This window comes from Cydia amplana, chromosome 1 (genome assembly GCF_948474715.1).
Source record: "Cydia amplana chromosome 1, ilCydAmpl1.1, whole genome shotgun sequence".
Classification (NCBI taxonomy): domain Eukaryota; kingdom Metazoa; phylum Arthropoda; class Insecta; order Lepidoptera; family Tortricidae; genus Cydia; species Cydia amplana.
This window is the reverse complement of record NC_086069.1, coordinates 25150297-25162548: the sequence shown is the minus strand read 5'-3', so window position 1 is coordinate 25162548 and position 12252 is coordinate 25150297. Positions and strand designations below refer to the sequence as shown.

General features: G+C 40.4%; 2 protein-coding genes across 2 annotated transcripts; both read right to left on the bottom strand.

Annotated features, from left to right (window-relative positions):
* Positions 1-821: 821 nt before the first annotated feature.
* LOC134651429 (uncharacterized) lies at positions 822-6377 on the bottom strand. The gene is made up of 9 exons (XM_063506537.1): positions 6121-6377; positions 5339-5532; positions 4544-4718; positions 4173-4272; positions 3672-3937; positions 3332-3574; positions 2831-3066; positions 1494-1749; positions 822-1013 (listed from the first exon to the last, which is right to left on the bottom strand). Exons 2-9 carry the CDS (start codon positions 5467-5469, stop codon positions 822-824), a joined length of 1599 nt encoding a protein of 532 aa, XP_063362607.1. The 5' UTR covers positions 5470-5532; positions 6121-6377.
* A 3119-nt stretch (positions 6378-9496) lies between these two features.
* Positions 9497-11008, bottom strand: LOC134650813 (ELAV-like protein 1). Its single transcript, XM_063505750.1, has one exon. It carries the CDS (start codon positions 10943-10945, stop codon positions 10040-10042), a length of 906 nt encoding a protein of 301 aa, XP_063361820.1. The 5' UTR covers positions 10946-11008; the 3' UTR covers positions 9497-10039.
* Between the last annotated feature and the right edge of the window lie 1244 nt (positions 11009-12252).

The following is a 12252-nucleotide window of genomic DNA, read 5'->3' as shown; positions in this document are numbered from 1 at the left end:
GGTGCTTCGTAATTTGGAAATTTGCTCAAGCTGTTTACGATGTAAAGAATATTGTGGAACTCCTTGGTCGCCTTAGACTGGCTTAGACTAATGCGATTAAAAAAAAAACTGCCAATTGCTCATAACAAATGGCAAGGCCAAAAGTTATCCTCAACCGGCGTTTTAGTGGTGACAATTGAACGTCGTAGATGTAGAAGGATATATCGCACTCTTTCCTTATAAGTAGACAATGGGCACCAGTTAAGCTTTGGTATCCTCCGAAAGCGGTGCCGTCATATAGCGGCCGTCTCCATACAAATACTACGACATCCATATTTAGCCGTATTATTTAGTATGGAGACGGCCGCTATATGACGGCACCGCTATCATAGGAAAACCGATCTTTACCTACACCAGTAGCACCAACGCACACGATATTTCAGGTACTTATTGCGTTCACATCGCCAACGAATATTCCATTGGATTGTATCTAAGGTAACTTTATGAAAACCACCAACTTTTTTTTTAAAACAATTCCAAGTCGAAGCTTCGTGTAGTGCCTCGATTCAAGTATTTCACCTTCCGTTTGTGGCAGTAAGGTAAGCAAGCTCATAAAATAACTAAGCTCTGTTAAATGCAGGGATCGGATACCGGTATTTTTTGTATGGGAACGGAAACGGTATTTTTTCGTTCTTTGCTAATTACTTCATTTCTAATTGGGCAATCTAATAATACGAAGTCGTAACCTACAAACACAACTGAGTGCTACCTTTCGAGTATAAAATAATTCGAAAAATATGGTTATTTCTATGTTTTTGCAAAAAACCGGTTCCGATCCCTGGTTAAATGTTCTCCTCGTGGAACAGATCCTGCTCGTCGCATTTATCCGGCAGGCAGACGAAGAACTCGATGAGGTTCATGACGGGGCCCCGCGAGAAGGGGTTCTGGTAGCGACCGCGCTTGTCCCGCAGGTACGGGTAGCGCTTGTAGTTGAACATCTCGTTCGTGGTAAGGTTCATGCAGGCATGAAGTATCTGGAAAAAAAAATTAAAGGGCTGAAGAACTATACTTGGTCAACCAGATCTTGACAGTAGAAAAAGGCGGCAAATTAGAAAAATGTAGGCGCGAAGGGATATCGTCCCATAGAAACATTTGAATTTCGCGCCTTTTTTTACTGACAAGATTTGGTTGACCAGCTTTAACTATAGTAGTAGTAAAATATTTTATTGTACAAAAAGAAACATAAAACATGAAAGAACACACATCATTAGTACAAAGGCGAACTTATCCCTTTCAGGGATCTCTTCCAGTATGACAAGAGTCCAGTATGGAAAGTAGATATGTATGTATGACGAAAGGTCGGGTCAGTAGAAAAACTAGGTAATTGGAATATTTACAAAAAGACGCACTATTTTTAGCGATATAAACGAAAACCGCTTCATTTTAGGGGTGAAAGCTACACACAGCTAGCCTATTAGACCACGATGAGGAGCAAAATGTTGAATGATACTTACAGAAGTACACGTAAGAATCCACCCCAGCGCGCAGAAAGTGAGCGCCTCCAGCAGTCCCAATAAATACAGCAGTCCAAATCCTTCAAGCAGAAGGCAGTAGCAGGCGAAGTATATGGACAGCGTGCAGTTAATGGCCACGCTCATCACGAACAGGAAGAACCACATGCGGTTCCGAACGCCGACGCAGTTGTAGATGAAGGGGCAGTGGTGGTCGAAGTAGGCCACACAGCGCTTGCAGATGCGACAGTGTTTGGCCCTGGGAATAATAATCATTTGTTATCAAACCTGGATCTGAGGCCAGATGTAAAGAGTTCTGAGGCCTATCGCGGAGATCGTAAATCTTAATTTCTTTATCGATCTACTTAGGTGTCACTATTTACGATTAGCTGCAAACACTACATCAATGGCAGCAAATACAGTATTCGCTAATATTTCCTTACTTATCTAGTTAGTTTATGTTTTGGTTTAGACTTCCCCATACCGCATTGCATTGCTCATACCATGTATAAATTAAGTTGTCATGCCAAATATTATTAAGTAGGTATGTTCTCTAAACTAAAGGATGATGTCAGCTCTGAGTTCATCGACATGTCTCGTTGTCATATAACAAAGACTTACGCAGACAACACAATAAACATCAACATCAAATTGTCATTTGACAAGGACATGGTTCTTCCTCCCCAAGCTTCATTCAAATACAATTTTTTAACACCACGTCGGTGGCAAACAAGCACCCACCTTTGCCCATGGACCCCTGCAAATCCAGAGATGTCACAAGCGCATGGCCAAGTTGCAAAACCTTGTTTTATTATTATCCTCGTGTTTGTGTAGCGAAACATTGTTGTAGGTAAGTATTAACTAAGTACCTATAGAAATGACGGATTTTCCGCATTAGTATCGTTTATGCAATCACTGTGAATGTTTTAAAGACATGTTACAGAAGGAAATGGATCCATAAAATTGTACTTAGTCATTTAAGTACCTACCTAATGTACCTACTCAACATAAGGTTATGACTTTATGAGGAAATACATATTTGGCAACAAGCTAGGAATATAGTGGACCCTAGCACCCTTCCTTGAGGTACACCGTAATCTGTATCGATCGCTTCAATATTCACGCATGCGAACACACCACTTACGAATTCTCGACCCTGTAGATAGGTTTTGAGCCAATCAAACACCTTCACTCAAATTCCGCTCGCGTTTTCGCAGGAGAATGTCGAGAATTGGAATGGAGACAATGTCAAAGATCTAGGCGAGGTCCTAAAAACCACACCTATAATAAGTGCATATACTTAGAGAGAGAAAGAAAGATATTATAGTGAGAGATGTTACCTGAGCGGCCTTAGACACCGGCACGTGTGGCACAGCCGCGACAGAATGACGTTCCTCTTCCTCCACTTGTCCAGGTACGGGATCTGACGGATGGCGCGGTAGTAGGTGTCGGAGTTCTGCGGGATGTAGCCCGGGTCCCGACGGTTCGCGATCACCCAGCTCAGCCACATGATGCCGTTCCAGTAGAGGAAGCAGTAGTGGGAGAGACGGAGGGTGTTCCACGTTAGAGGGATGCACTGTGGAAGAAAACACGTTGTGAATACGAATAAACCTATATAACCATGGGTAATTGCTGTGGCCTGTCAAAGAGGCCTTCGATTAATTAAGACACGACAACCGAAACCAATTAGTATAGACGTGAATGAAATTAACCCCTAAAATTACACAAGTAGACATGTGTAGGTACCACAAGGATCAATATTAAGTCCTGTTTTTTTTTCTCATATTTTGTAGCCATAGCCAAGAGCTCATGTTACCGAAAATGTATTCAAGGACACTTACCCTAAAAACATACATAGGGTAACCCCACAACAGCACTGACACAAGGAAGAATAGCAGTGGTCCCTTCGAGTCCCCCGCGCCACCAAACAGCAATGCCCAGAGTTCCGATAATGGAGGCATCCAGTGGGACTTCCGCTTCATTTCCTTCGTAAGGAGTTTGACCACCTCGGCGTGCCGGTGGCTTTGAGCCAGCATGAGGGGGGTCTTGCCGTTTTTGTCGCGAGGCTCGAGTTCTGCTTTTACCTGTGATTAATAATAGTCTTGATTTTAGTCCAGTGCCATAAACCGCCAGGATATCCTTTAATAGTTCTAAATTATATATTCATACACAAATACATACCTTCTCACAAAGCAACCTAACGCATGTCAGGTTCCCCGACAAACAAGCCAAATGCAGCGGCGTCGAGCCAAAATTGTCAGTACAGTGTAACGGCACTCCCGAGTAAATCAGCAAACGGACCAAGTCGGCATGTCCCTTATACGCTGCCCAGTGAAGAGCGGTGTCTCCGTTGATGTCTGCGAGCCTGGTAGCGGCTCCCATGCCGAGGAGATAGGCTGCCGTGGCGGTCTTGCCGTACATGCAGGCGGTCATTAGGGGGGTTAGTCCTGGGGAGAAGACGAGCGGTGTGAAAATGTAACAGGTAAGAAATGGGGGTGGGAAAAAAGACTTAAGGATGACGGCAATCAACTCAGGGTCGGTTGCGCTAAATCTCTGTCACCGTTAAAACGATTCCTATTTTATTTTGTTTAGGAATTCTTCATAGTTCATTGCAGAGTGAAGTTGATTAGTCAAGTGTAGTTGTGCAACTGGGCCTATGTTAACAACAATTGTTAAGGTTACCTTTAAAGTCAGCAGCGTTGACTGCAACTCCACACTGTAACAGCACTTGCACCACTGAAGCATGGCCCTTTCTACAGGCCCAGTGGATAGGACGAGGGCCCTGCAATCAAATAAATTTATATCAGACTCTTATCCTCTAGCCGAGTAGCCGCCCATACGTCAAACCTTGCCAAGCAAAATGAAATTTTATTTTGTCAACACAAAGTTCAAATTAGAATGGAACAGGAGACCTTTTTATAGGTCTCTGGGCGGCTAGAGGTTAACGCCAGAAACAAAGCTTCATCTTTTTCCTCTAACACCTAAAATCCAGCCGTCTCGCTGTAATAAACCCAAATTACCTCTCCCATTGGCTGCGTCTGATTGTCACTGACCTGAGTGCCCAGGCAGGACAGATCCACGGGCGCTCCCCGCTCCAGGAGATACCGCATAACTGCCACGCTGCCATCCAGCGCCGCCCAGTGCGCTGGTGTGTATCCATGTTGGTCACGAGCGCTGAGCACCTCCACGCCGAGCTTTTCGACTAGCCGCTCGATTTCTGATACTTCGCTGAAAGATGGATTACAGTAAGATTCATCTGAATTCAGAGCCCGATTGTGTATTGGCTCCGATAATTTTCGATTTAAAGTTTACGTTATTTAGTGGTCACGAAAATTCGATTCCATCAACCATATTTCCGTGACCCTCGGCATCAGATCTGAATTTATCAGAGCAAATACGCAATCGCATTATAAATGATGTTTCTGTTGTGGCCCTTAGAAAGATCGAAGGAACAGTCAGATCAGATTCAGATTCTTTATCGTAATAAAAACCACAATGACAAGCAATCACAAAAATGTCGCTACATCTTGGCAGGCAGTACATAAGAATTTAGAAAGTCGACGAAGTACTCTGTAATAGGTAGGCGCGTATTTATTTACACTTGATGTACTCTGTTAGAGAATGACCACTTGACTTCTTAATAGTTGCGGTCACAATACTTTCAATTCTTAAGAATCAGTGTATCTTATTTCTTACAATACCTTTCCACCATATCTACGGAAAGAAAGTGACTATTAAAAAAGACCTAATATAGCCTCAATGATTAGCTGCTAGTGGCAACAGCGATGGGGTGAGGGGAAAGACACCTCGGCCTCGGCCTCAATGATACCTACAGTTAAATAGCTTACCTAGACCTAACAGCCTCAAAGATCAGCTGGTGCAGGTCCGAGTGGTGGTAGCTTGTGATGGTGCGCGGGGGTGCTGCGGGCGCGTCCGGGGACATCGGCGAGCACGGGGGCAGGGGCTCCTCGGCCGCCATGGTGCAGGGGGGCGGCTGCGGCAGCGCCCACACGCCGCGCGCCGCCCCCGGGCTCGGGTACACCTATTTAAAACCAAACGTTCATTGTACGAGTACGATTTCACTATTGTAAAATCTGTTTTTATCCGAGATAAGTACTAAAATGCCAATTTGATTGCTCAATCTGCTAGTTTTGTCACCCAATCTGTCTAGTCTGATACTACAATTAAGTAATAATTCATTCGATCCGGTTCGAAGGACCAAAAACTTGGAGTCGGTAATATCCTTTCGAGATGAATGATGATTGTCATTGTCACTATTGTCTGTTGTGCATGCTGCTGTTATGCATGCATGTCAATATAGGTATATTAAATGCAATGCTATATCTAGTATTGATGAATATACGTAGGATGTTCATACAACATATAAATATGTACAACCTATTATATGTATAGTACTTAACTAGCACCCTTTTTGACAGGTGACAATTAACCTGATATGAATTTTTAACAACTACTTAATACGAAATAAAATCGCAGTATCCCCTAGCTGCGTGTTATCGTCCTTCAGATAGCATACCTATATTTTTCAAGCTCAAAGCCTCAATACATCCTTCATTGTAGGTACTAAAGTCTAAAGTAAAGTTGGTTATGTTATGTCACAATACGCTACCTTGCTGCTCACGGTGAGGCCTACGCCCCCCGCTACTGCGGACCCTTCGCCCTCCGCCACGGCCGCTCCACGCGACACCCCTCCTCGAACTACCCAGAGGTAGTAGGTACACTAGGTACCAGAACACGCACTCCACACCCGTTCACTCGCACGGCTAAAACATTGAGCTATAAACTTCTCTAATTAATAAATAAGGCCACAGTTGACCAGTTCAAGTTGACAGCTGCGTTTTGCTACAGATTTATCGATTTACGCTAAGGGAAGTTCAGGCATGCGCCGATTGAGGTGTAACCTGGAAACTTTCTAAAGTTTTGAACTCATGAATGTTGTGATCTTATTAGGAAATAATGAACTGTCGAAATGTCCATATTAACCTTTTGGCCGCCGGACCTAGTCCGCAAAGACGCTCACTCACACGCCAGAGCAAATTTTAAGTAAACAAGTAATAAAAAGTTTAGGGATTGCAAATAGTGATATCGATATATACAATTTATGGTAAAAATCTTCTCAACTTGGCTTTGTTCTTATCCAACTTTAATTTATTTCGAAAATGCCAAAAATTAACATATTTTTTACACACGACAATGTTAAAAATAAAGGTCTTTATCATTAAAAACAACCACTAAACAATATCGATTCATGACGTAATATCACCGCACTAGGCTGTACAAGAAGTCGTTTATAGGAGACAACGGCGCGCATGGACTGTCCGCAGTGCAGACCGACAAGGACTGTTTCCGCGCGGATTAAGTAATAATAGTCTCTAGGTCAACGGCGTAAGCGCTTGTCGGTACGTAAACTTTATAAGCGTAACGTTAGAGCCGCGCATCGTGTGTCGATAATATAAATGTAAGTACCGGAACTGCATTGGGGAAAATTGCACGTGGGTTAATTGAATTGTCAATGAGTGAAAAACAATAATATTGGAAAAGGGTGGGGATCGGAAATGTTCGGGAATGCATGTTTCACATTCGACATGTTCCTTAGATGAGCTTCTCAGGTCCTGTATTTACATCCTCCCTACCATGACAATTTTTCGTCAATTTCAAATATATAACATTCTCATAGTTAGGCGACACTGACTATATAGTCCTAGCGTCCGCTTGTACCATTCTTGTGCGAAGCGGTCACTGCAGGGTATCACTCCCCACTACACTATCATCTTAAAATGAATCTTTTGTTCTGCAAATAAACCACAAGGACAGATTTACTTGTCTGACTCTACTATCAACAGCTGAAGAAGCTCCCTGAACTTCAGCTATAGTTAATGCCTGTCTCTCTCGTCTCGTTTTACGTATTCTAGTTACTTGTTACCACCAATTGGCATTTAACAAGTGTTCAAATGCTTAAATAAAACCAGATTTGCGATTTGATATTTATTTTGAATATTCTCATATCGAGTTAACATTCCCATCCCTAGCTGTCTTGTATACAAGACAACGGCGACGAGGAACAAGAAAAACGTTGAAATCTGGAGCAATTTTTTTGAGAGCCTTATTATAAAAGAATGGATTTCTATAGCTGCAATAAATGCAATTTTTTTTAAAACAAGGACCTAAAACATTAACATGAGTGTAAAAAAAATTATAATTGATATTTTTTCCACATTTACCGAGCGGTTGAATTTTTGTCTTGTATACAAGACAGCGGCGCCAGTGTATCGTTCTATCGTTGTCTTGTATACATGCCAACGGCGGTCAAAGGGTTATTGTCACTCTAAATTCCTATTGCTATAAGCATCTCGAGCATAAGTTGTACTACCTACATTTTTTTGACAATACGCTGTTGCTTGTCACAAAATGGCCATATTACGAACTATTATTAAAAGAGTTGAATAGCGCTCATGGAAATCGGTTGTTAAAAGTATAAATAAAGTTTAGTTTTGACAAATAGCTACTGTTTTCCTAGACCCAGCCCGGGCCCTTAAGGGATTTGTTGGTAGGCAGGGAAACGACGTAGATTCATAGAGTATATTGAATAGTAGGCGTAGATTTCTGCATTTAATAATACCTACCAAAAATAGTAAGTATAGTAATATGTAGGTAGGCGCGTACGTCACTTTACTGTTTAGTCTGCATAGCTAATACCAGGCGTGGCTCCACAGCTCACTCCGCGATTTCGTCGCTTTGCTACAGGTAGCTAAAAGTACATTCGTTCCACACCAATTTTGGGGAAAGCCATAAGCCGCGCGTGGCGCTGTCGCCACCTAGCGGCCGTATCTGTGCTGATCGTAACAAACGCATTTTGTTAGAGAGTGAGTCTTCTGTACCTAGTACTATTATTTATTCTGTGCTAATACCTATCTATAAGTGTATCTACATTGCCCTTTACTTTTTTATTTACTTTACCGTCTCAACATAATACAATGTTTACACAACTTTTATATAAGAATAGCAGTGCTTTTTCTTACCTAACATTCCAATAATAGCCCGAAGGTCACGAATAGTATATTGGGCCTAGGTTATCGCCGGGAGACGCCTCCTTGTGCTTTCTCGTTTCGGTCACCGACACACATCACCATCTCACTATCCTTTGCGTCATTAGAGCACGCACGTGTTATAAACAAGTATTACAAAAAGGCGTTTATCTGTTATCATCGAATAGAACTTACGACTTTTTGGAATGTTACTGCAGTGTTTGCAGTACCGCAGTTGCCGCTAGCATTATGTAGGTCGCGATGGCAGACTCCAAGCGCCATCTAGTGATTGAGCAGCGTAAACTGATAAGATTGTATGGTTGGAAGATAAGCCGCAAACCCGCTAAGGTCAAGATAAGTGGCGATGGTTTGGTGCACCGGATTTGGCACGTTAGAATTGCAGTGGTGTCACGTACATCCATATCTATAATACTTGAGATAACTGTTTATCTATAACTTTTGTTTGATCAACCCTTTACTTATTTAAATTTTTTCATTAGGCTATCAACCTCTGGGTTTATCCCAATCAATTTTAAATGCCAGATAAAAACTGTATTAATTAGGAGTAAGTATTCCTAACAAGTAATTCTTATCACAACGAATATGTAATACATTTTTACACAAAAAAGTTTTAAAGAAAAAAAAAATTGTTGGTAGGTAATGAGACTAAAGAGTAGGTATTTAAAAAAAATCTACAATAAATAATTGCAAATTTGTTTAAAACAAATATAATGTATACCTACCTAATTACAGTTTTGTAACAGTGTAAGGAAAATGTTTATCATATTTGGGAAAATAGGGAATTAGGATTTGTCAAAATAATAATGAAAAATTAACAAAAAAACTTAAATAATTAAGGAGATAAATATATTTTATTTAAAAAAAAAATAATGCATTTTGTTAAATATTAGTTACATTTATCCAAATAAGGGATAATATAATAGAAATCAAAACAGTGTCTAAAATTGTGAAAATGAACTTTAATTCAGCAAATTTTATACTAAATGTATAAATATGATATAATCTAGATCTCATTTTCACTACCTAAATAGACATCATGTTATAAAAAGTGTACAACTAAAACTAGTAGTTGATTAAACATCTCAATGTGGCTTATCAATTAGTAAGATCTTGTAAAAGCACTTCCTTTAAAATGGTTTATTATACTTAAATAATAGATAAAAATAATGAAGCTACAATAGCTCACAACTGATGTTGAAATTCCAAACAACAATTTTTCAATACAATCTTAAACGTCTAGTAAACTTGAAATATTTAACGAGCAAACTGAATAAATTATTATTCATAATAAGAAACAAACTTAACAATGTTGATAGCTCAAAGTAATATAATATTTTCAACAAGAGTCGCCAGACTTCACAAAGGTGTACGAGTCAAGAGTCAGATTATTTTGATGCGGTTTGTATATGCGGACCAATAATTGTTTTGTCTATTTATTACTGTATTGATATTGTAAATTTTTTTAAGGCTTTCTCTTAGACATTATCTTTTTTGTGTTTTGAAACTAACAGAGAGAGGCTGAGAGTGGAGAACGTAGCCGTTCAGGGCCTGAATGGCCATGGCGGCCTGGTCGTAGTTCCGCATTGTCACAAATCCGAAGCCTTTGCTCTTGTTAGAGTGGTGGTCTTTGATAATCTTAACCGACACTATAGCACCATACGGACCAAACAGCTGCCACAGAGTCAGCTCCTCCACCTCCGGAGCAATATTATAAACGTAGATAGACCATGTGCTCGGTGAGCTGTGATCTCCTATAGCACCCATATGATTAATCCAATGATAAGGTTTAACCAACGCGTTTTTAGTAAAGTTATTATTATTGTTTTTATGTTTATGAGGGTTAGTCTTATTAGCATACTTAACAGTTAAAGGGTGTAAAAAACCTGGCGGGGTGGAGCCATTTATGCTTTGGATGGCTCTTTCCGCTTCATATTGGTGTTCAAATAAGACAAAAGCTATGCCTGCGGCGATGCGGGAATTAACTATTTTACCGAATTGTGCGAAAAGACCGTGCAAGTCCTGCAAGGTGAGTTCGTTGGGCAGGTTACACACGTAGAGGTTCCAGTCGGCTTCCGGCTTCGTGGGCGGCTTCATCTCGGGGTTCAGCAGCGCGTGCGACACTTTGAGCGTCTTGTTCTGCATCAGCAGGCCGTTGAAGGCCTTCCTCGCCTTCACGGCATCCTCTGCACTCGCGTACTCCACGAACCCGTATCCTCTGTTGGCTATTAGCTTGCAGCTTTCCAGTTTACCCATTGTGGAAAACAGCGAAAACATCATATCCTGTGTCATGACTTCAGGAATGTAATTGACGATGAGTTTGGTGGGTGATTCGTCGGGCCCATATTCGATATTTTCATGACAATTACCGCCTTGACACGATTCCGACATTTTTTAATTGTTGTCGGTGAATGACATTTCAGCTGAATGTTGCCTTTTTTTTTTCTTATCGTTCGGGAATTGATGGACTTTCTTTTTAAACCTGGCATACACGCATATTGTACGACATATAGTGTGTCAAAGGTCTGTTTGATTTCAAACATAGACAGAGAGAATCATACTATCTTTGTCTTACACTAGTACTAGCACCCAAAAGAAACGGATGAGTATAGTTTTTTTTGTTCCTATTTACTGACAAGATTTGGTTGACCCAGTATAATATTGTCGGCACAAATCAAAGTGTAGTCTGTAATAAAATTGTGGAATTGTATTATATCGATTACCGTAGGCCAACCGTAGGCTCAAAGGGCGTAAGGGACAAAATGGCGAAAATGAGTTATAGAAATCAATATATTTATGCATATTTTGTTATACTTGGTCAACCAGACCTTGACAGTAGAAAACGGCAGCTAATTTGAAAAATGTAGGCGCGAAGGGATATCGTCCCATTGAAAATTTGAATTTCGCGCCTTTTTTTACTGACAAGATTTGGTTGACCAGCTATATATAATTTGTCAGTAATAATTGCAATTTGATTTTCTTATGTTGGCAAAATCGAGTTGAGATTAGGCAAGTTTGCAGCTTATCTGTGGCATGGGTGCGGTGCAAGTGCGGTGCTTATTCGCGCGCAGTTTCAACCAGGGCTCGGAACCGGTATTTTTACAAAACCCCGAAATGGCCCAATATTTGTAATAATGTTATGCTCTTTACATAGACCTGAATCATGTATTTAGGTAACAACTTTGTATTATTAGATTGTCCCATTAATAATTAAATAATAAACCAAAGAACGCAATAATACCGGTATTTTTGTATGGAGCAAATACCGGTTTCCGACCCCTGGTTTCAACTGCAAGTAAAGGTTTAAAAGCCGAAAGGAACCTAACGATTATTTATATATTACTTTTCAACAATTTATCAAATAAAATAAAACGACAGCGTTGCACCATATCTAATTATATTTTCGTATAAGTACTGTTACATTCAAGATTTCAGTAAATTTTAAATATTAAAATATTAACAGGAAGTCAGATTAAATATTGAATAAAGCCAGATCTATCAATTTTCAATAACAAAACAAGATCATTAGTCATTACATTCATTGCAAAAATAAATGGCCACAGTAGGTAGACAACACAATTAGGCACGTCGACTTCAACTTTACACATTTTAAATTATTTGAATACTTAAAGATTCATCATCTTCCATGCGTTATCCCGGCTTTTTGCTACGGCTCATGGGAGCCTGGGGTTCGCTTG